The sequence below is a fragment of the Tyto alba genome, unplaced genomic scaffold (genome assembly GCF_018691265.1).
Source record: "Tyto alba isolate M040663 unplaced genomic scaffold, T.alba_DEE_v4.0 Super-Scaffold_1000006, whole genome shotgun sequence".
Classification (NCBI taxonomy): domain Eukaryota; kingdom Metazoa; phylum Chordata; class Aves; order Strigiformes; family Tytonidae; genus Tyto; species Tyto alba.
Genome location: NW_024881272.1, coordinates 34,954,641 through 34,979,237, shown reverse-complemented (window position 1 = coordinate 34,979,237; position 24,597 = coordinate 34,954,641). Strand labels below are relative to the sequence as shown.

Sequence of the window (24,597 nt, the reverse complement as noted above, 5' to 3'; positions counted from 1 at the left end):
AAATTGATTATAATGTTCTTTCATGTAGATGCCATTCTGCTGCCACAGCATATAATCAAGGGCTTTGGCAACGTGAAATGAGGTCTTGTATTTGAAGAAGTTGGAGTATTAGTACTCAAGATATCCCTCCAACCGATTAAGAAGATGAAAAACGTACTCCTTAAGAAATCTCTGCTTAACTCCGCCAAGTGAATTTTTTTTTTGAGGAGGAGGGGGAGCTGTTTTTGCAGGAGTGGGGGCCTGTGTGTGCCAGTGGTGTGGTGCAGACATGTAAGGACAGAAGCCTGTCAAGTGAGCTGCCTCTTGGCTCCATCAGCTCTGGGGTTGGCCAGTGGCGTATGGGGCTGCAGGACAAGGATGCAGCTTGGCTCCTTCGGTGGCAGAGAAGGTGATGCTCCACCGTAACAGCAACGATGCTGCTGCAAGGGCTCAGCTGCTGGCAGATTAAGAGTTTAAGACACCAAAAAGCACCTCAGGTTCTGCCTTCGCTGTCTGAAGAGAGTGTCCAACACCAACCTGTGAATCACATGGAGGAGGCAGGGAGCTATTGAAGCATATGCAGAGGAATTCTTTTTCAAGCACTGTTTTCTTGGGAAGCAGTGGGTCTGACCTAGCTATTAAAAGACTGTTTCAGGGAGATTCCATTTGGACACAAGAGGAAAAATCTTTCACAGTGAGAACAATCAGCCACTGGAATAATCTCCCCAGGAAAGTGGTGGATTCCCCACAACTGGACAATTTTAAGACTCAGCTGGGCAGGGTGCTGGGTCGTCAAGTCTAGATCGGGCTTTTGCCAAGAAAGGTTGGACCAGCTGATCCTTGAGGTAACCTCATGTTCTAAGATTCTATTATTCAAATCTGGACTGTGTTGTGTCAGAAGCCTATAGGTGCTGATTATCTGTCAATTCTGCAGTGGTTAATTCTGAAGACTGCCGATGTGAACAGTAATCTCTGTTCCTTGTCCCCAGGAAAACAAGTCCTTGAAATAAAAATAACTGTACTAATTTGCACATATTTACACTCTGCCAGTAGTTACAGGTCCACATATTGTATAATTATCATATACCAGTAAATGCCATTCATTATGTTTATGCATCTCTGGGAGACTGTGCCGTAACAAATGATAGAGTATCCATGGTATGCTCTCCTAATATCAGTGAAAAATATTGCCAACAATATACTGTTGATGGTTGTTGCAGAGGCACAATGTAAAGGCTTTAGCCATTGTTGGTGAAAGTGTGGGGACCAGCTCATGAATTAGTGGGGGAAAAAAAAAAAAAAAAAAGTTTGGTTTTGTTTTTTGGTTTTTTTTTTTTTTTAATATAGTTTTTCTGTACTTTTCCACTTGTGCTGTCATTTTAAAGTCAAAATAAGGTTACAGTAAGGGACACCTCTGTGCATCCTGGCCTCAGCAGGAGCATGCCCCTCTTGACGAGACTGGCTTCCCGGGGTGCAGTGCTGGCTCCTTGGAGGGTCGGCGTACGGCTCTGTGTCATCTTCAGAAATGCTAAAATTTCACATCTGCAGGTGGGATGTTGACCCCCTCAAACCTGATGGGATGCAAAACGAGGAAGTGTTTGTAGTGACTGAGGAGAAGCACCCCTGGGAAGTCAGTCCTGCCTGGAGTGAATGCTTTCTCCCAGCTCTGAACCACTGCTAGCTCTTCAGCCTCCAGGTGATCCCACTTTAAATACCAGCTAAAATACAGCTCAGGAAAATTGAAATCTTAATAGTAGATGACTCATCTCTAAAGAGCTTATGCATTTCAAGAAGCAATTTGAAGTATACAGCAGGCTGTGTTAAACTCCAAACTAGAGCCAAAATTAATGGAGAGCTCTTCAGCTTCCAGGAGCGTTCACTTTCCCAGATTGCTCTTCAGCAAAAACAATTACTTAAAATATTTCTCATAATAGTCAACATATTGTAAAGCAATATTTCTCCTAGTAATTGTAATATTCCTTGCTTCTGTTGGTCTAAGACTTAGTCTTCCCTGGCCCTTGCAAGCACAGTGCCTTTGAGGGGATAGTCTGAAGGGGTTTTGAGGGCAGCTGGTGACACCACCTGGGATCATGGAAAGCCAACTCGGAACAGTGTGTCAGTCTTGCAAAATTCTCAATCCCCTGATTCTTTTTTTATTATTTTGTTCCAGCAGCAGTCATTGCCGCTTTGAAATGGTTCTGCAAAGCAAATGTGTTTAGCATAACTCGTGTGGGTATGGGTACGGCCGTGACGCCACACAGCGACGGTCCCCGTTGGCTCCTACCCTGACTACACTCGGCATTTCAGCGAGACATCCAGTCCCTGATAAGACTGTAATGATATTGTTACAGCATGTTTGTCCCCTGGTGAGATTGCTAAATTAGGTTTTAATAACTTCTGCAGTTTGGCTGGTATTAGCAAGTGCGTGGTGTAGGCACTAGATCTGAGCTAGGGGAGCTTTGAGAAGTAATATTTCTGCTTTTATAGTTTAAAACAAAGCCGTGCTGTTGACAGAAAAGAAAGGAAAAATTGCCAACATCATTCTTCAGGCATTATAATTCATAAAGCTGGTTCTCTTCACATTTTCTGCCTCTTCTCAAATAAAAACAAACTCTTTTGAGGCTGACGTGACCTTTTTTGGACCTTAGAGTTGTAGAGCAAATACAAGCTTTTGCAATGAAAGCTCTGATGCCTTGCAGGCACGGCTGCACTCAGTCCCACTTCCCAACAACAACATTGTGGACCATATTGCTTCAATTGCTTTGATACTTATTGAACACTGTGTGCAAAGATCGCGATAGTCATTTCTAAACTGAAAGAATTCAGTTCAAGAATTCAGAAAATGTCACTTCAAAATGCGCTGTCTCCAGTGTATTTTGAACAAAATTCCGTTCGATATCAAATGTCTCAAAATTCAGGTGCTCACTGCTTCTGCACCTGGTATTACTAATAGCAAAAGACAATCCCAAGAAAAAAAGCAAATCAGGAATTATCCTTAAATGCAGCAATTAAATGTTTAAGTGCGGAAATCCTAGGATTCCAGACTTCTCATGTAAAGCCAGGTCTGCGTCCAACTGCTGACTTCCGATCCGTTGTTTTTTCTTGAGAAATATGTGACATTCTTTGGAAATGAGCAGTTGCACCAAGAACATTAACTGACTGCCAGGGACAAACTGCAAAGCCCTGGACATTGCCAGTGTTTGTAAATGGCGCTCATTTTTTGCCTTTAGTCTTCCTCATGATAGCACTGTGTGTGCTTTTTATTTTAAGCAATGATCTTGGAATAAAAGGTGACATCCGTCATACCCAGTTAATTGGCTTTTATCTGTTGAAATGCCGCAAAACTGAGGAGAAAGAAATTACTTCATATAGACAATCTTATAAATAAATACAGATGGGGGGAAGAGAGAGAGAGACCCCTGAGATGCATTTGCTTCGACACAATGCCTCCTTTACCACGGCCAGCTAATTTTTCGGTGCTACAAGTGTGCAGATCACATGTGTTTAGTGAAGAGCCCAGGGCACTGCAGAGCAGAGAAGTCTGTGGGGTATTTGGCTGTGGTGGGGTGTTTTTGCACAGGTATTTTGCGTGCTGAAGAAAGCAGACCCCAACTCTCCCTGTCCCACAGAGCTGCCAATCAAAACCACCCACACAGCTGGAACATGTAAGCAAAAAGCAAAACGTGACTCAAAGTAAAAGGTGGGGTTTTTTAATTTGATATGGATATATTGGCTCCATCAGATCCCTCCTTTGGCCTATCAGGAGGGCTGAGAAGCCCCTGCCAGAGTTGCACTGAGTTTTGTTTCTAGAATTCCAAACTTTGTTTTCAACTGCACAAACTTTTCCTGAGAGTTTTTGAAAGCAACTAATATTTCTGTGGCTTTATTGCTTTTAGCTAGAAAACCCACTTTGGACTTGACTGTGCGTGCGTGCGTGCTTGTCACATACCGGTGTAGATGGTCCTGTTTCTATCAACTGACATCTACCACAGATAACTGGGGAGGGGGGAGAAACCGAAAACCCCTTTATGTAAACTTCACTTCTTTTTAATACAGAGCAATAGCTTCTAGACCTTTTATGTCTCTTTCTCATTCTTCATGAGATACATATGTATATCAGCTATAACACACTGTCAGCGAACAGTGGTTTTCAATCAAAAAGACTGTCAGTAAAGCTGATTCACTAACAAGAAAGCTGTCAAGCTGTGACAGCTGCTGTCTTTGCAACCCCAAACAATCTGTTCAGTGCTAACTCTGACTTATGCTTCCATTTATTATACAGTAGTAATGAGTTCTGTCCTTAGAAATATCATTTTGGTGAGTACACCTAGCTACTTTGTTATGTATGTAGGATATATCAAATCAGATCCAACGTGTACGTGATAAGTTTTCTGCAAAAAAGTTCTACTTCTGTCTTTTGAATTATTTTTTTCCAATTCCACGTCCAGTTTCAGCACTTACCTCATTTTTGTAGTTAAGCATGAACCTGGAGATTTCATTACTATTGTAAGCTGAGAAGAGTATAATTTATTTTTTTCCCATTGTGTTGAAAAATGGCATATAACCTTAAACACAGCACTAGTATCTACAGAAATGAGTAAAGGATTTTGCCTTATAGGAACTGTTCTGATGCTTAATTATCCCAGGATCTTGGGGACCACAAAAATTCAACTGAGAGGAGGAACTGAGGAGGCAGGCTGATGCTGCCGTCCGGATGCAGATGTCGGTATTCAAATTGTCAACCTTTTCTTTTAAAAAAAGAGAAAGAACACCTTGATAGGATAGTCTCCTTAAGCAATCTCTTCCAGCAATAGCTTACCCGACTTAAATCTCCCTTCCTTCACTTTTGGTTGATTACTGCTTGCCTGGTCTGTAAAGGAGATGGGGAAGAGCTGATTCTTTTTCCTTCTCTCTTGCATATTTAGTGATTCAATGTATCCCTAGTAAGTCATCTTTTCCAGCTCCATTAGTCCCAATTCTTTCTGCTTTCCTGAACTTTTGGTACTTCAGCTGAGACCACACTGGTGCCCCATAAAGTGGGTGGTTTGCACTAAATGATGCCTGTTGAGCACCTCTGGGAGGTACTGGCCTCTCTTCCCAGCGCTGAGCAGCATCAGATGCCTCCTCCCGCTTTTCTGCTCCAGCACCTCAGAAGAAGGGAAGGTTGGTCGCCTGCAGGCCACCAGCACTCTGTGCTGAGAGCAGGCAAAAACCATTTAACCTACACTAGATAGAGAACAGTCTTCCATAAGCTAATTGTTGTCTCAGGTCATCAGAGAAGGATAATAAACTTCATCAAAGGTCTGCATTAAGCAAGTGATGATTCAAGTGTTATTTCTGAGACCTTAGAAAGGCTGGGTGAGGTCCTGGGGCCCGAGGCTCTGGGCGCCTTTATTCGGGGGGAATTGGCAGTCACCTGGCATCTCTCCAGTCCTCAGACATGTGCTGGAACTGCTACAGGATGTGTTCGTACCTGGGAGATAACCTGAGGAGGGCAACAGCTACCATGGGTTCATGGACAGCAAATCATGCTGTCTCACTAATTCCCATTTATCACTGGGGAAGGCAGAAGGTGTCATGTGTTGACGTTCATAAGCTTCTGACATGTGGCGCTTACAGGTGCGAGTGTGAGAAACATGGATGAGAAAAAACGTCCATGGTGAGGACGCAAAATTATTTTTAAAAATTGTCATCAAAAAGCTCCTTGACGGGCTTGAAGGGATGTGGGTCCCCAGGGTTTGTTCTGGGTCCAGCGTTCGGGTTTTTGATTAGTGATCGTGTTGTGTTTTCAGGTAGGGTCAAGCTGCAGGGGTGGTGGTACAGAAACACACCACCACGAGTGTTTCGGTGGTCCGGGCACCACACAGGGGTAGTTCTGAGCAGCAGGGTCACTTTTTCCTCGAATACTGATAATGTACATTTCTCATTGCCCTTGATGTCTCATGCCTGCCTTATCTGCTTTTGTGCTTTGGCTTCCTGCATGTGCTCCAGTGGGACTCAAGCAGGTCTCTTGATGCGTTTCTGACCTACTCTGGGATATTTTGCATTTTTGTTCCAAACTTTCTTTCCTTGGAAAGCTACCAGCTTGCTTTAATTCACTTTCTCCTCAGCTTTACTGCCAAAAGATCTACTTAGTAATTCCTGGAATTTGTTGAAGTCCATTGCTTTTATCTTTCTTAGAGGGAGAGAAATAGCAAAGTAAAAGCACTCGTGTTTGTTCGCACCCAGGCTCCCAGCCAACTCTTCCTTCTGGATTGGCATCAGATGTATGAAAGCATCCCCTTTCCTCCTCTTCATTCCTTAGTACCACTCCAGGATGCTGATACTCATTTTTCCCCTTTCACCTCCACACACACACGTTTGAATAAATTGCTGGGATAAAGGAATGGCAGCAGAGCGCAAGGGCACGTTAATCGTGCTGAAGTTTTTCCAGCAGGAACTGGAGGTAGGATGCCCAGCTGCCCTGGACAAACAGACACGACAGCACATCATCCTTCTTCTCCCTGTGTCCTGCCGTGTTGGTGCTCCTGTCCCATATGGAAACATCACTTTCTCAGGCTAGCTCCGGTCTCCCAGCGTTACCCAGAGATGTAAATTCACTCCTGTACATGGGGCACTGCAATATTTAACAGCAAGCCTGCAGGGAGTAAAATATCTTTATTTTTTCCCACTACTTAAGCCTCACCGTTGTTATCTGAGGAGACGCTGCCCTGCCTTTCAGCACGCAGCTCCCCATGGCTGGGCTTTCCTCGCTGCCTGTGTGGGGCCATGTAGCTGCTCTCAGCATGTGGAGAAAAGTAACTTAATAGAGAGGATGTAAAAGGGGAATGAAAATTAGACCAGTGTGCATGCCACGTGGGAAAAGCTAACCTCCAGCCATTCCCGAGACATCTTCTCTTGGGGGAGATGCCCTCTTGAATTTCAGAGGTGCCCTTCAGCTTGAAGTCCCCCAGCCAGCACTTGCAAATGAGTCCGTAGGGGCGAGACCCAGGCACCCTCCTCGGCAGCCGCTGCCCGTGGGTGCCGCAGCACCCGGGTGTCACCTACGTCCCAGCAAAGGCGCTTCCCCCTCTCCACTGCCTGCCTGAAACACAGTGTCAGGGCTTGGAAGTTGTGCCTCTCAGTGTCCCCTCGTATCACACTGAAGCTTTTAAACCCTTTTCTAATAGATCCCCTTCAGGGATTTCAAAGAAGACAGTCAGTGGTTCTACTGGGTCCCGTTGATACCATGTTTTATGCCATGAGACATAAAAATATGTTGTTTTGACTCAGGTAATTACAGATGCTTGGCCTTGCTGCTGAGAAAGTATCAATGACAACTTTTCCCTCAAATTACAGCAGTAGGAGAAATAGCATATAAAAAGAGGGATTACATGACAGGAGCTGTCTTTGTTATACTAGTGCTCTTTCAAGTTGTGGGGTTTTTTTTTTTACTATTTTGTTTTGAAAACTCTGAAATTCTCTTTTACTGCAGATCTGTCTGCGCCTCATTCAAAGCCCACTGAAGTCAATATAAAGTCTTTGACTTCAGTTAAATTTGAATCAAGCTGCGCTGGCCAATGGAAGATTAAAACCAACTCCGTTGTATCAAACAACGCCAAACACTGAACATTTATATCCCTATTTATGTTTTGTGCATCTGTTCCTTCTAAATTACCAACAAGTCTTGTATGCAAATGCAGGATTTGTTTCATGTTTGTTCCTTGTGGCTTCAATTGTGCCCACAGGAAGGGGGGGTGCGAAGCCATTAGACAAATGCAGAAAGGAGATGCTCCTGACCCAGGCGTCCTCCCTCAGCTGCTCTGACATCCGAGGTCCCTGATGATGGGGGGTGCACAGAGCTGGGGTTCTGGTTCATATTGCAAATTCCTGTGCAGTGGCAGGGCTCCTTCTACCGAATGGGACCCCGCTATCTGCAAAAAGACGGGGATGCTGCTGGGAGCCACCCGCCCCGTGGGCGCTCGGGAGGAGGGTTTGTGTCCCCACACTACTGCAACCCCTTAATCAGGGGATAAAAATACATTTACAGAGCTACCTCGGAGGGAATGCGATTAGGGAAAATGCTTTGTTGGGTAATAGAAGGATTAAATAGATGAAGCAGTCAGATAAAAGCTGATGGACAGAAAAACAAAGCAGTCCTTCCACCTGCGCACCAACCTGCGTTTTCTTACGTAGCTCCCTAGAGGTCTTTGTTTGCTTTGCTGCTTTGGGGAGGTTTTGTTAAGTTCTGTCCTCTTCTTTCTTATCACTCAAATACTTGTAAAACACATTAAGAATTCCTGTCTGTTGGCCTATTATTTATTAAGTATTATGTTGCTGACTTTTATTTTTTTTCTCCCACGTAACAGTTACTTGTGGATTTTAAGCTTTCTTATCACTCAACTTGAATCTGGGAATTTTTGTATTCCAAAACATAAATTGCGCCGCAGCCAGTGTTTTTGATGGTCTGTTATAATGTAATCCATTAGACGAAGCTGAGGGAGATGCACATTTCGGGAAACTCTGATACACTCTGCAGCATGCCAAATTACACACAGGGAATGCTGGAGAATCTGCTCATTTTCTGGTATTTACACAATTGTTTAATTAATCAACATTTAAAGGGTACTGTTTTGTAAAGTCAAGTCCTGGATAGTCAAGGGAAAAGCACAAGAGAGATGCTGGGCTACATCTAGAAATTCGGGAGTTGAACTGAATTCTTACAGATTCCTTCTAAGTTTGCATATAAAATTTATGTATACGCACACATCAAGATCCCACTGAATTCAGTGGGGTTTGATAAGTCATCAAGAAAAGATGGAAAAAATGAGCTTATTAGTCGTTTATCCCGCTGATTGTTAGAAGCATGTCTCTCAAATGTTGTCACACAGTGGAGAAGTTTTTGATATGAAGAGGCATTGATTAAACCACTCCATTAATTTGGGAATAGGTAGGGCTGCCGCTCTGAATAAGTTAGAAAAATTAGATAATCTAGACTACTGGAAGACCGTCTTAATTATATAAAGTACAAGTAATACTGCTTCACTTGTAAAGATTTGTTACTTTATTGGTAAAACACTATGTGTGTATGTATATAAATGAATACATTTTGAATATAGCTCGTATCTTTTTTTCTGAGGCAGAAAATAGATCTCAGAAAACCTGTTTTCTTACCTGAAAGTCTTTGTCTTAACACACCGGAGAGCAATTTCACTAACAAAAGACGACGTTAGGATGCCCGATTAAAATCTGATGAAAACTAGAAAAAAAAAAGACTTCTTTGACATTTACAATTAATGCCACAAAAATGTTAGTTTAATCAGACAATATGGTTAATCACAAAGGTGAAATTGGAAGTTGCCAGCCCTGAATGCTAGTGTAAAAGTTAATAAATTCAGCTCATAATAATTATGCACATGCTAGTTATAATAATTTACTGTCCATACCAAATCTTTATAAGCATTGTAATTAAATATAAAATGCACATTAGAATTATAATGAGTAATTAGGGCAACATAACTAATATGCATAAAAGTCCCGAAGCTCATTAAAATGTTAAAAGATGAAACCTGTTCTAGCTGGAGTTTTCTTGCATGCTTTCTGTGCGTGTCTGAATGCTGGTGTATTGCAGGCATTGTTTTAACTGTTCCTTTAGACATTTACAAGCAAAATGAAAATATTTGGGTAGGAAACCAGGTTCAGGAGTACTCTGCATCATTTCTGGATGGAACAGAGGTAGTAAAATTTGGTTTCCCAGGACCAACGCCCGACTTGTGTGAACATGTTGGTGATGTCAGATGAGCAGAAACGGAGCAGAAAGTCATTATAGAACTCTTTTAGCGCAGGAGTGGGAAACGAAGATGACAGTCTTCACGTCTTTCTCATTAGCACGCTGGGAGAGAGACGGCGTGCAGCGAGTCCTCAGCATCGTCACATGAGACTTTTAATAGGGGCGTTTATGGAAACTTCAGTTGTTTCGCTAAAATTAAAGAGGACGTGTACGCACTTGTCGTAGCGCTCCTCCACCCCGGAGCGCCCGAGCCCACGCGCTGACCTGAGCGAGTTGCCCCCCATGAACTCGCGCCGCGTTTGGGTGCGGGATGGGAAGAGCTCAGCGGCCCCAGCCGCGTTGCTGCGGAGGCTGTGTGGCGCTCGGGTCCTGCCTGGGGGGCTTTTTTTTTCCTGTTACCCGTCCCGGAGGAGGGGTGGGCAGCTCTACCTTTCCCACGCCGCTTTAGCGGTAAGGCGGCACGACCCGGGCGCATGCTGGCAGCCGCTGCTCCTGTCGCATCTCTCTGCTGGGGAGAGACCCAAATGCTTAATCTGCAAGGGTAATAAATGTGTATTTTAGGTCAAGAGCAGCCTTACCTCCTGAGTCATCTCACGAAGGGACAAACACAAAAGAACGGTAGTAAAACTCCAGTTAAGCCAAGTCTCCAAGCACCCACTCGATAAAGCCTTTCCCAGCAAGGCACTTAACGGTATTTGAGAAATTGATATTAAGTATTTTCCAGTAATTTATTTTCAAGTCAGAAATAAAGCATTTATTTTAAGTGCTCTGCTCTGCAGGGATGAACTGTGGGAGAGGTTTGAGCAAGGATCCACCGTAGGGAGAGTGAACCTACAAATATGAGTCACAAAAGCCCGCTACTGCTGACAGAAATATATAATCATATGTATTTTCTTTGTTATTTTATGTAACCACTATTTAGGAGATATAAAAATGACAAATACATTTTAAATTATTACTCTTCCACAAGGTTTTCCTGTTAACATCACTGTCACATTTCACTGCAGCATCTTCTGTCAGACCACTAACTTTTCTATTATTTTCTCCCCCTCGGGAGCTCTCTGTGGCTGTCACCCCCTTCCTCCCTCCCGTAGGCTCTTCCATGGAAATGGTTTCACTCTCTACCGATGCCCTGTACCTTTTAGACAAGTGGTTATTTTCTTGCATTATTATTTATAGTGAAGTGCTCCGCACACACGCAGAAGCACGTCTGTGTCTCCGAGACACAACTGGAACCTCTTCCCACGTAACTTGTGGAGGGGAAAACCTGAGAAAGCCTTCAGTTGGGGAGGCTGCTGAGTATAAGGAGAGGGTCTCTGGAGCCCTGCCTACCCCCTGCCTCCCCTGAGCTTCAGATTCTCTTGTGTTGAATCTTTATCCAACATTTCTCTTATTTTTTTCCACTATTTTTCCAGCTGTAATTACTTTAAAATTTATTAAAGCTACTCTTTCTTTTTACCTTTTTAAACTTTCATCAGGCCTTTAAGCTTGTGTCCATCTGTATTTATTTCTTGCCTTCTACTGCCCACTCAGGACTTTTGCTAACATCTGTTTGATCAATCAGCTGAATAGAGCAGGATTGCATCGTTAATGACACTAAACGATTTTCTGTAATAGTTTAAGTCATCGTCATTAAACTCCACAATGGAAACATTTTCCTGGATGGCCAATAATTATCCTTGCTATTGATTCCCTAGGCAGCCGTAAGAACCCAACCGCAGCCACCCACCGTGGGGGTGGTGGGTGACGGGGGGGGTTACCTGCTGCTCCGTGGGCAGCGATGCTGGTGTCACTGGGAGCACTCCTGACGGCCTTGCAAGAAGCCTGCTGGGGCTTTGGAAAACGTCTAATTGCTGTTGGGATTGATCAGGATTTCAATCATCCCCCTCAGTAATTTAAGGAGGTCGGATGACCCCAGTCCCTCTGTGGGGAGGGAGCATGCTGCAGGCCCCCCCCCCCCCATGCTGTAACACCCTGGAAAAGGGTGTCAGATGAGGGTCAGCAAGTTTATTGGCAATACAAAGGAAAAAAAAAAAAAAAAAAAAAAAGCTGTGAAGAGCTGCAGGAGGATCTAAGGAGGTGGAGGTGATCAGGCAAGGATGGGTAGTGCTACAAAATGAAGAGTCCTGTTGCAGGGGGGAGGGACAGGCGGGGGAACTATTGCTGCATCTGTTTCCGGAATTTTCTAAATTCTTGAGGTGCTACCCGGGAGGAAAAATCATGTTATTTTCTGTATGTTTGTTGTAACCTCCCCCAAACACCTGCCTGTCAGCCCTGGCTGGAGGCGGGATGTTGTTCTCCTCCATCCTCCCTTCTCCTGGATGATCTTGCACATCCCTGCTGTACTGGGCAGCGCTGGTGTCAGGGAGGCTGGTCACCAAAAAGCCGTGTGTATCGGGTAACAGTGAGGGCAGAATTGAACTGAACCTTCTGAGCACTTGTTAACATAATATACAAGCTTTCCTCTTGCTAAATTCTACATATTTAGACCAATATAGTATTCCTTCTGATTGCCATAACCTCAAAATCTTTTACATTGGAGAAAACACGTGCAGCCCCAGCAGCATAAAAATGCAGACGACTGCAGCATGGCCGACAGCAATAAGATCAAATCACGAATGTCTTCTCAAAAATGAGTCTTTGATGACTACATGGAAAAACACTAAAAAAAAAAAAAAATGTATGAAATTGTGGAAGCCTGAGTATGTCTTCCCCTGTGTTTGTCTCTTTTCTTTCCAAAACAAACCTTGGCAATGAGAGCAGCAGGTATTTTGGTGTGTAATTTCATCTGGAGTTATTCAGACTTCCACACCAATGGGGAGCAGTAGGGTCTAATGGATTTTTGGCTCAGCACATCACTAATCAGTGCACCAGAAATGTGCCCGCATCCCATAGTTTGTCTTTATACTAAAAACAAGAAAATAACCTGACAATGAAAAATCTAAGAGAACGGTGGCTCTAAGCTATCTTCGGTTTGTGTTTTCACACCAATATTAACCAGGGATTTCCTAGAGCAGAGAATATTGATTTTTATTTTTAATGTGAACAAACAGAAGCTGAAATCCTTCTGAAAGGAAGATCTAAGAAAACTTCCTTTTCATAAGTTTTCCAGTATTTTCCAAACAAAACTCTGCCTCAGCGGACAGCAAAGCTCAGAATCATGATTTGTAGCTGGGATCCAGCTGGCATCCCCTTCCCAGCTGCACTGGGAGCGCAGTGCCTGGGGCTCCTGCCTGAAAAACGCATCAGCAAGCTGTATGTTTTTATGGATCGTTTAGTTTTAAAATTTATTACCAAGGATGTTCTGCATTTATTTAAAAAACAAACAACCAAACAGAACCAAAGCAAAAAAAAAAAAAAAATCCCCTCCAAAAAACAAAGCACCAAACCAAAGGTGAGCAGGCCACACTGAGAAGCATGAAGGGGGTACTTTTTCGAAAAAGCTTTCTATGTGACTCCAGCCTTTGCTGGTCTTTTATTTGCTCTTTCTGCTTAGCTCATGAGTATTAAATATTGTCAGTGTAGTGTGCTCACAGTGCGGTACGTTAATATCAAACTTGGGTTTTTTGCTAGTAATCCCACTCACACTGAATTAGGAAAAAAAAAAAAAAAAATCACTCCCTTTGCATAATGGAGAAAAGTATTTGTCTCTTTCTACAAAGCTTTCCCAGGAGCCACTGCATGGTGATGTGGAGAAGGGGCCAGATAAAATTCCAGCTATTTAAGATCTTGTAGACCCCATGGAACCTGCAGGGTGGTCACGGCTCTTGTCTCACACAGGACAAAACCTACAGTCATGAGAAATCTTCCCCAGATCTGTTAGCACCTGAAATACAAAACCCACGGCCACTGAAAAATCTTCCCGGTGTCTTTCAACAGTGATGGAAATACACAAGATGTCAGTAGCTCAAACTCAACTTCCCACTCATGAAAACTTGCCCAATGTATGGATCCAGTGAATTATCCCAGTTCTATTAATCCTGTTCCAGGATTTCTCTCTGGTGTCCCCCAAAATCGATTATATCTACTTACACCTGCCATGTTCAGTTTATTCCAGGTGCAGCCGATCTCCATTCCTCTTTAGGGCAGGTTTCCTGGTCATGCTAGGACGCTGCTCCAAGGAGTAGGAATGCCTGGAGATTGCCTAACACACGGGAGAGCTGTGACAAAAATAAGAGGTGCTGAGTAAAGGAGAAGCAGGGGGTAGCACCCATCCGGAGGTGAGGACTTGCACAAATGTGAGATAGGCAATTGGGCTAACGCCACAGAAATCCCGCAGGTCAGCAACAGGGGGATGTCATCCCGGGTGGGAAAGCATCACGTGCAACCCGTGAGGAGCGACCTCCCTGTTCCACCCGGCAGCACCTCCCTGGCAGTACGGCATCTCGCCTTGGGCACGCTCGCTCAGGCAAAGTGTGGGTGGACAGGAGGACTTCCAGACACCACAAAAAAAACGCATGTACTCTTCAGGAAATGCGATGTCTGAAATGAGAACAAACTGAGTTTCTTTTAGGCTGACTTCATTTGGGTTAATGGAGACTGAGAGAAAGGACGCACAAGTCTTTAAATGGGTAAAATCTTTCTTCAGAGAGAAATTTAGACCTATTCTTCAAATCACCAGGGTCAAAATAAGTAGTAGTTTAAAACTACAGCACCTGTGACTGCGCAGGTAAGTGCGTGGCAGTGTGTTGCCATCCAGGTGGGCTGTAGGTCTCCCTGGAGCTTTGAAACCTCAAGATGGAGGGGTCCATCGGGACGGCCTGGGTTGGGCTGGCCCCGCGTCGGGCAGGCGGGTGGACCAGGTCCCCCAGCAATCCAGAACCACAAAGTCAAGCAGGCACGGGTCAACAGGGAAGCGAGCTGGTGTTTCTCTGAACGTCAGGGGTGTGGGGTCAGTGCCCGGCAGCCAGGAGACCCCGGGGCTTTCTGCTGGGGGTGGTGGTCCCCAAGGAGCTCAGCGGCACATCTGGACCAGCCTCAAATGCACCAGACACCTGTGAACTAATGGTGGAGAAATGTCCTCGGGGTTCTGTTGCAGTGTTCACAACTTCCGTACAACTTGAGGGAAGTGGTGGGAATGCTGGGGGGGGGAAGCCCTGTGTGAGAGGCTGACCTCGCCCCAGTCATAGTCCAGCTTTTGGCAACCTCCACTGATCGTGTGCCCATGCAGTATACTTTAATTTTCTTCTGTCACTCAGGTGATGGGGTTTTTTTGGTTTTTTTTTTTTTTTTGGTATTGTTTGTCTCACACAAGTTTTGCTTTTGTCTGGTTCACCTCAGACATTTTTAGCTGTTATTCTTTCGAACGCTTCAGAAGCACAAGCTGAGCTATGAACTTTGTGGTGCTCTGAGTAGGTGCTGGTGTGGAAGCAGAAGCAAAGTGTGACCAGTTTACAGCTCTTCATGTGACCAGGCTCACTCGAAGTTATGTCTTGAAAAGCCTTCGCTGCACAAAGTGATTTGTTTCTCGGGAGGAAGTAAGCTTATACGTCCCCGTTATTTTTACAGAGTGAAAAAGAAAGATCTGGGGTTTTTTCCTCTGCAGATTATGGAAAAGTAGTCATGCGAATTGGTTATACGCTTATTATCCACTTGAAATTTTGATGTCATTGGTTGAAAGTTAATGAATTTATGGATCGGTTTGATGTAATCATTGGGAAGAGAAAGCTGAAGGCAGAGGGTATGTTTGCTGGCTGTGGGAATTCATAGTCTGCCTGTCTGACTCGGGGTAGGATGTGAGCGGTGGGTGACAGAGAACCAGTTCTCTGTTTAATCCCCCCCCTCCCCAAAATGCGCTCACCCCATGCCGTTAAACACCGAGACGTGTGCCTAAGCGCTCAGAGGGCGCGCTTGCTTTCCGCTGGCTGCCACAGCTGGATTCCTGCGCGATGCCCTCCACATCTGGGAAAGCAGCCGTGGTGGTGGCGAAGGACGGGTGTGCGGGGAGGTGCGTGACAGAGCCGGGCAGCCTGGCTGCCACCCTGCTCTCCCAGGTGTCTGATGCTTCTTTAGTGTGGCTGGTCCCCGTAAAAGATTATGGTCTCTTACCGTGGCGCGCCGAGCGATGGGGGAGATGGTGAAAGAAGCAGACAAGAGGCAGTCAACATTTTACATGTGCATAAACACCTTAAAACAACATCTGGAAAACTGCTTGGGAAAAAAAATAAACAGATTTTTATTTATAAGTTCTGTGGTTTGGTTTTTATAGCGTTTTTACGATGCACATAAATTATTGTTTAAAAACAGAAATCGTAAAAGAAATTCCAGGGAGAAGGCAATTGTTGTTCAGCCTTTCCTTTGATAATCTCTTTCCTGAGGAATTTGTTGTGTTTTATTTTCAGCTTACAGTTGCCTTTTGCTGGCAACTGGAAGAACTGACAATCACTTTTTATCTTTGTTTGTACCTGTAGTTCTAAGCTTAAAATGTTTATTGCTGTTTACTATTTTAAAAGACAAAATATGCTTACTGAAACAAATCTGTATTTGGTATAATACTGGAAAAGTCATGCTGTTACGTGGTATTTATCGAGTTGGCTCATAATTGCGCAGGTAAGTTTGTTTTAATATGCAAAACAAGATCTGAAAGGCCATCTAAGCCTATGGGGTTATGGGGCATTTGCAGAAGGCGTGATGCAGGAGATAAGCAGTGGTGGCCCTGTCTTTGCTTTGGACCCTGTACCCCAACCCAGCTGCGGGGCGTCCTCCCGGCCGAGCCCCACGGGACCCCGCAGCCTTCAGCCGCCACCGGTGTTGGGGTGTACTGTGCTTTTTTCCTGATTCTCATGTCTTAAATACATCTCGTACGGCTCTAACACTTACAAATAGTTACACTTTATGTTGAGTAACTGAGTTGGAAAAACAGCTTTTTTCGGTATGGGTTTGGTATCTCCTCATGTCTCAGTTGTGTTTTTTACACCAGATACACAAAATATATATCAGATTCTGCTGTGTGGGATAGTTTTCACACTGCTGGAAGAAAACGTGATTGAATTTGAATCAAGCCCGAGAACTTGATGCGCCAGGCTGAGAGTAACGTAAAGCGTGCTGGAGAGAAGCGGCGTTAAACAATCTGCGTATCGAGATGCAAATATCCATTTTACAATTCTTTTTTTTCAGTTGCCCCCACAATTCAGGAACTTAAATCCAGCGGTGTGATGCTTGGAGGGAACGGACTGATACGGTGCGAAGGTGCAGGAGTTCCTGCCCCGGTCTTTGAGTGGTACAAAGGAGAGAGGAAGTAAGTAGCCGGCGCTCGCCGACCCCCTCGTGCTGCCGGGGATGCTGCCTGCCCGCGGGGACCAGGGTGCAAGAGGGACGAGACCACCGGGCTGGCTTTGTCCCCCGTGGTGACAAGTCCAGCAGGCTCTCCTGAAACTAATGCCGAGCTTTAAAAAGCGGGCGCTCGGAGGCATCGGCTACCAACGCCCACGTTGTGTGGCTTTTGGGGGAGTTTCTCTGTTTCCTTGTGGTCGTAGTTTCTGTGCTCAAGAATGAGGCATAAGCAGGCTGTCCGTGGCTGGGCTGTGATAATAATAATTGCAATCATCAGCCTAACGCTCAGCCATGCTTTAGTAATTACAGCCTTTTAAGTATAATAACCAGAAAGGCGCTGAAAAAGTCCACTAAAAGGATTTTTTTTTTTAATTTTTTTTTTAAATTCATCTTCATAGGTTTCCCGCTGAGGGTTTTGAGGGTGGAAAGGTTGTTTCATGAACAAGACTTTCAAGCAAACCTTAATGTGCATGAATTTTCACCCAGTTGTGCCACTAGCAGTCCAGGCCACAGGTTTATAGTTCGCAGACGTGAGCAGAGCTGCTGCACGTCACAGCATCCAAGAGGGGGTCAGGGGAGCACGCTCTGCTCAAACCCTAAAAACTGACCGTGTGCTCTGGTTTTGCTTACAGCCAGCTTCACTTTCAGTTCATTACTATGTAATGATAACAGGCATCTCTGTAGGGTCATCTTTATTTCAAAAGTCAGCTCATTAAACAGGTAGAAATTTTTCTTTTTGAATAGGGAGTTTTATTTTAAAGCTCTTAGCTTATTTAAGAGCTTGTTTCTGATAATTTTGCATATTGGTGCAAAGCAAGTGGGATATTGTCCCTTGTAAGCGACTGTCCATAAGCGCCTTCTTGCTTCTGGAATTTCCGGGCTTCCAAGTGCTAGGTTTCTCAGCTCAAACTTCCCATTAAACCCAGGCGTTGACATGAGAATATTAATGACCATTTTTCACAGAAAGCCATCTGTCAGCTCGTTTCTCACTGGCCAGCTGCTCCCCTTCAGGAGCATTAGCTGCTCATCTTCCTTCTTGAGTTTTCAGAGCAGTTGCAACTATTGCACTCTGACCATATCCTAAAGCAGTCTCTAAAACAATATAATTGATCTTTACTATATATAACAGCAAAGTTTTTTTCTTCTGTTGGCAAAATTAATCTGCATCTGATTTCCAAAGATGCATATGATATTGCACACACGTTGGGAGGAGGCGCAGGAGAAATCTCTTTTAGGTAGAAAGTATTGTGCACAGGTTTTAGCACTCTGGTTTCAATTAGCCATTTCCAGCGCCATAATCACCTTTCTATTTATAGCACTGACCAACTCCTTTCTTCGTGAGCGCACTCACTGCCATGGCAGCAGCAAGAAGGACTGAGCAGAGCATTTCAGGATGCCAAAGTTGTGCTTTCTGTTTTCTGTTGCAGTTGGTGTAAGACCTGAGTCTTGCTATAATCAGCAAGAAATGTGCTGTCCTGTTGTGTCTTACAGCTCAAATATTACATTAAATCTAATGGTCCGTCCTTTTTTATTAAAGTGCTGTTGACAGACATTGTAGACATATATGACTGCAAAGGTACTGGGGATCTCTGATCCTCCAACACCTGCAGGAAAGAGGAAAAGACACATCCATGTTTTTTTTTTCCTCCAGTGTCACCCCTTTACCTCTGGATGATGGAAAGCCAGCACAGCATGAGCTTTGGACAGCTCAGTTGCTGTTTTAATGCAAAACTGAGAAGAGTCAGCTTTCATAGGTAGTTTAGAGTAGCACGTACCTTATCCTGCAGATAATTTGCAGATATTGTACAAGACTAAATTTATATACAGGGAGTGTGCACTCTGCTATATTTTCTGCTAAGAGAGTACAGAGAGTCTCATTTTCTTCAGTTATTCTTGGATTGGGACCTCTTTTTTTTTTTTTTTTTGTAGATCTGGATGAATTGTTGAATAAATGAACAGTGGGAGTTAGATCTGAAACCCTAAGTATATGTTCAGTGTCTGAAACAAGCCTTTTGGGCCTGCAAACTGTATTGTTGTTACTTAGATTAATGTAAATCCAAGCCCACAGTTTCCAGACTCCAGGGATCACCTCATCGCAAAATAGCCATTAAAATTAAACATAAAAGCAGTTGCAGGCTGCATCCAGTTAAAACGACTGGTCTTGGAGGCAGAGGGCTTGCAGGACTAATTCTGCCCCATCTCCGAGCTCACAGGAGTTGCTGCTCGTTGACGTTCCGCCAGCGCTGGCGCACGAGTTTTCCCGCTGCCCCGGCCGAGTGCGAGCTGGCGGGGAGCGGGCAGGACAGACACCCCTGCTCTCCCTCAGAAGCTGGGGAAAGGCGAGGAGGGCTCCCACGGGCAAGGATCGGAGCATGTAGCACTTTATCTCTCAAAAGCAGTGCCTTGAACCCCACATGGGAGCTGCGTAGGCCCCCAAGCCAAGGGTACCCTGGAATGGCGAGGGTGGGGTGGCCTGGGAAGGGACTGGAAATCTGGGGGGAAAGTTAGTAAGAGCATCTTAACATTATAAAAGCGTGCAGCTTCTAAAACTGCACAAGGATTCCCTGTGGAGAGGAGAATGGCTTCACGGCGCTGACTCCTGGTTTCTGAAATTCATAACTGCTCAAGTATGTTATGTTATAGGGTTACACAGAAATTAGATCTCAGGCATTAAACAGCCACAGGGAAGAAGCCCAAAAATCACCTATCTGAAAATGTTAATTCCCATATCCTTGACAAAGCAAACAAGACCTACATTTGAAATAACAAAACTCATTATAATGGCTTATTATATTATAATAACGTGAAGGTATTCAAATAGGAAACCAAAGGTAGGTGCCCCTTGGGGCTGGCACTGATGCATGATCTTCTTTGGATGTGTAGGCATAATCTCGGGAATAAAAAGGAGATCACTCTTCCCTTTATAACTAGTACAAAGCAGTAAAGTGAGAGAGCGTGTAGGGTGGCTGCATGCAACTTAAAATGCCGTTCCAGCCTGAGAGGTAACTTAGTAAAACCCAGACAAGGAATAAACGCCGTGTTCAGTCAATCAGCTAAGCAGAGCTGCACACGGGAGTAATTAATTTAAAAGTAAAAGCATCTGGTTCTTACAACTGCAAATGGAAATCCTCAAAACTGCTGAGTTTATGCTAACTAATGCCAACTCGTCGGTCCGTTAATTACATGGCTTATTGATATGCATATCTATCCGATTCCATTTACTCCACCCTGGGAGAGGAGAGGAGGGGAAGGGGTCTGAGCTGGCACCCATGGCACCCCTCCTTTCGGCAGCCTGGGGAAGGCAGCAGAGCGCACCAAACAGACGCAGTTCATTTTTTTATATGAATGTCACCTTTGATGGGGCATGGGAATGGCAGAAATCCCAACACCCCCCCCCCCCTGTTTTCTAAACAAAATAAATAAAGAGTTAAACCTTCCAGCTGTAAAGTAGAGATGCTGTAGTTCAAGCTGCAGTTACGGGCCAAAATGGTGGAGGTGGCTTGGAAACATTTGGTAGGAAGAAGCCGTAGGTGGAAGTGGGGCCGTGCCAAGGTCCCCAGGACAGGGGTAGGGGAGGGGACAGCGGGGCTCAGACCCCCAAAGGCAGCGGGAAGGGGCACCCCAAGGAAAATGTGTGACGTGGGGCTGGAGCGAGCGCCAGCCTGCTCAGCCTCCTGTGGCAGGGGACCCTCGTAGCAGGGGGGGATTTGGGGGAGGGTTCTGCAGAAGGAGGTGGGATGGACATGGGCGGTTTTAGAAGGAGAACATCCACGTGCAGAAGCACACGTGTAGGTTGAAAGGACAAACTTCTGCCTTGCACAAGTCTGGAGAAAAGGTGAATCTTCTAACTGCAGGGTTCACCCCAAACCAGGCGTTTCAGTCCCCCCTTTTTTTTTTTTTTTTTCACATTTCTTGCAAAACCACGTGTGTCCACGGGATGCGCTGGTGTCCTCTCCCCGACGATGGGCTGTGTGGAGCAGAGTCCTTCACAGCAACACGAATTGCACGGGGAAGAGAAACCCCCGTATGTGCCGCAGCACAGAGTGATTAAATGGAATCAGGGTCACCACAATACGCAGAAGTACAATTAATGATAGACTTGTAATGTTTTTAGACAGAATGCTAAAAGATTGCATTCGTTCCCAGGATAGATGATTATATCTTTCAATATATCAAACAAAAATTGTATACTTAATCTGGAGTTCTGCTCCTTATGTGAAATACAAGGGATTATGTGTAATCAACTGTAGCTAGTATTTTAATAACACGGTTACCCTTCTCATCTCCTTGTCCGATCAGACGTGGTTTGCCTACAACAGCGACATTTCAGTTGGTCACCTTTCTTTGCCCCAGTGAGGCAGCGGTGCCTCTGACACAGCTTTGGAAGCAAGATCAAAAAGCCTGCACAGTTCCTATGAAATTTGGGGTGGGAAGCTCAAAGCCAGGGCAACAGAGCCGGGTGGAAGAGCCCTGGTTTGGCCATTTCCCACGCTCCGTTACTGGTTTCTGTTCAGGCTGCTGTCTCAGGACGCAGTGCTGCTGCACCACTTCTTTCCTAATTGCAAGTCTAATTTGTAGCTGTAGAGGCCTGTAAAATATGCTGTGGTCACAATCCTCTGCAGTCCCATTTCTGGGTCCCTAATCCTCATCTGCCATCAGCTGGAGGTGTGTGAGGACACAAGCAATCTCCAGAGTCTGACAAAACACCCTCTGGAAGACTTACCATGATACATTTCTGCCCCAAATAGGGTATTCAAATCTTTAGTTAGGTTTGCCCAATTTAAAATCTAAGCTCTGCATCTGAGAGTTTATATCCTATCCTGTGGGCAGGGCCGTGGGTATCAGTCTGTATTTAATTTGACTGTAGGACAGGCAGGCAGAAACTGTTCCCCTCAACAGCTCCAGTGTTGCCCATGGCCTCTCCAACCTCCTGCTGTGATAATTTTGCACGACAGACTACATCAGCAGCTTGAAAACAGCTTACTGTGCTACCAGTTATGTTTGTAAAAAAAAAAAAAAAAAATTTAAAAAAAAAAATTATTGCTTACAGTATATGAGTTACAGAAACTTTCTTTTTGCTTTCTAGACTGATCAATGGTCAACAAGGAATTACTATTAAAAATTATAGTACAAGATCACTTCTTACTGTTACCAATGTGACAGAAGAGCATTTTGGCAACTATACATGTGTCGCTGCCAACAAGCTAGGGACGACCAATGCCAGCCTGCCTCTCAACCGTAAGTAACGTGGACATGTGGCAAATGTTCATGGTTGTTTGTTTCCACACACATGGATTCAAAAGCCAAAAAATAGTAGTATGCTGTTTTTCCCTTGGTTTCTTCACAAGGCATATAAATACCATTTGGATCCTTAGTACTGGGAAATAATGCACCTGGTTATTTATTCCATGCTGCAAGAGGGTTTCTGTTCTGAAAGTGGTGGCGCATTTTGGGGGTATTGATGAGTTGTGAATCTACAAAAAAAAAAAACTCACGACTAAACCCAACCCGCTGGCATGGTAGAGACAAAATTAGCATGACAAAATCTTTCTGCTCTGAGTAGCAATAACGGATCACTAAGGTATCACTGTAAATAAAGTTAAATACGTTCTCAGCTAGCTTCTGTAAGTATGCTGAGCTGAATAACTGGGCTGTGCCAGAGCCCTGCTCACAGCTCGGTTTGTTGATCATCGGCCTCTGGTACAGAGAAATCATGAAGGACTTGAAGTGAAATCTGTGGAAAAGACAATCAGCGCCGCAACAGGCAAAGCCAAGCTTTGAGAGTTTTAGCATGAAGATTACCTAAAATGGGTCTCAAATTTTCTGCTTGAAAGATTATTTTTATCTGTGAACTTGTAGTATTTCACATTTGTTGAATATCTAGCCATCTGTTAGTGGCATCTGAAGTTGTTCGTGGTTGAACTTCGGCGCTAATCTGTTCTAATAGTGATAAAACTGAAAGACAAAACTTAGAATATATCCTACACGCTTTTCTCAACTTAAAGATATCCCTTACTGAGTGAAAATGTAGATTTTCAGTCACTTAAATCCCAGGGTTATTGCTTTGTAGCCATGAAACTTCCTTCTCAATATACTTCCTATATGATATGTATTGTCAGGATATTCTAAATTGCTGCAGAAGATATGTAATAAGGAGAAAATAGCATGAAGCCTTTGTTGCCATTTTATTTAATATTTGAGAAATCATTAACGACATGGAAACAACATTACACTTACTTTAAACAGAAAACACAAGGAGTGAAAACAAAGGAATATTATGCCAGAAGCAGATAGTGTTTGGTGTATTTGCAATTCAGAGAAGGTAAAATGAAGGTTTGGTTTAATTTTGAACAGAGCAGAGCTGAATCTGTCTCTTAGTTGCTGCCAGGTTTTTGTCAGTTTTAAATTGTTGAGGTACCATGTAGCCACCCCTAAAACCCACTTTGAGATACAGAAGTTGAAAATGTCATGTAAGTACAAAGCACATTGTTACAAATCATAAAAGTAGGTATTATCCATCATGAAAGAGATGGGATGTGTGAAGCAGAACCGTCTGAGAGAGAATACTGAAATCTGGGTCTGATCCTGACCTCGTGGAATGAAATATGGGGGTGAAGTTAACTCAGAGGTTTGACTGAAACACCAAGATGAAGTGTTTTATTTTATACTAGGATTTTTTTAGTCTAGTCAAAACAAGGAGAGGTTTCCAGAAGGTGGTGATGTAGATTTAAGTTGGGAATGAAGATCATTTGGTGGAGTTTTTCCTTGCTCATAGTTTGCATTAATGTTAGCTAGGAAGAGTATTGCTTTAAAAATAAAATAAAATAGAATCGCAGAGTAGCGACTTATTAAGTACAGACTCCTTAATCCTTCAGAGAGAACTTTCTCTTGTGAAATGCTACTTACATTTTATTTTGTTGGCAATGATAACTGAGCATGTGCACAGGTACGTGGGGGGGAAGTGTTAGCTGTTAATGGTTGGCTGGTTGCAAAATTTGATAGTCAAGTGTAGGGTTAAATATAATTTGATCATCATGTTACTTGGCAAATGTTAAAAATTAGATGTCGATGTCTTATTTCAGCGTGTATCTTAAACTGTTAATTGCGTTGGTGCGGTACAGCCTGGGATGCGGGGGGGGGGTTGGAACAGCATCGTTCGGGCAGCTGCCAGTAGCGGCCGTGACTCGGGGGCCCCGCCGCACGGGGGGGGGGGACCAAAGCGCTGCCACAACACGCGGGAGCTCCCCAAATCCTGAGGGGAGATGCCTGCACACCTCCGCCGCTACGTATCGGCACCTTGCCCAACATCGCGAAGTGATTGCTGATTGGGTGTTTCTGTCTGCTGTTGGTTTGGGGGTTGGTTGGTTAGTTTCTTTTTTTAAAGAGAAATGTGTATAGCAGAGTTAGAAAATCTATATTTTCTTTCTTTGCACATCCCTGTGTAATATATAAATGACATCATAGCTGTGCACAGCTGGGAGCCTTTCTCGGGGATGGAGCTAAGCGTATTCTCCACTATTGGTGTCTCACCCTATGCAGATATAAAACTCAAGGATGACAGAAAAAGGATTGTTTCT

At 44.2% G+C, this 24,597-nt stretch overlaps 1 protein-coding gene across 1 annotated transcript in view; it reads left to right on the top strand.

Moving 5' to 3' along the window:
- The window catches only part of NEGR1 (neuronal growth regulator 1), a 293,990-nt gene that overhangs the window by 210,152 nt on the left and 59,241 nt on the right, over positions 1–24,597 (top strand). Inside the window, exons 5-6 of the mRNA XM_032987452.2 lie at positions 16,865–16,985; positions 22,107–22,258. Of these exons, the coding sequence (XP_032843343.2) occupies positions 16,865–16,985; positions 22,107–22,258 (273 nt within the window). The remainder of the gene's footprint in view (positions 1–16,864; positions 16,986–22,106; positions 22,259–24,597) is intronic.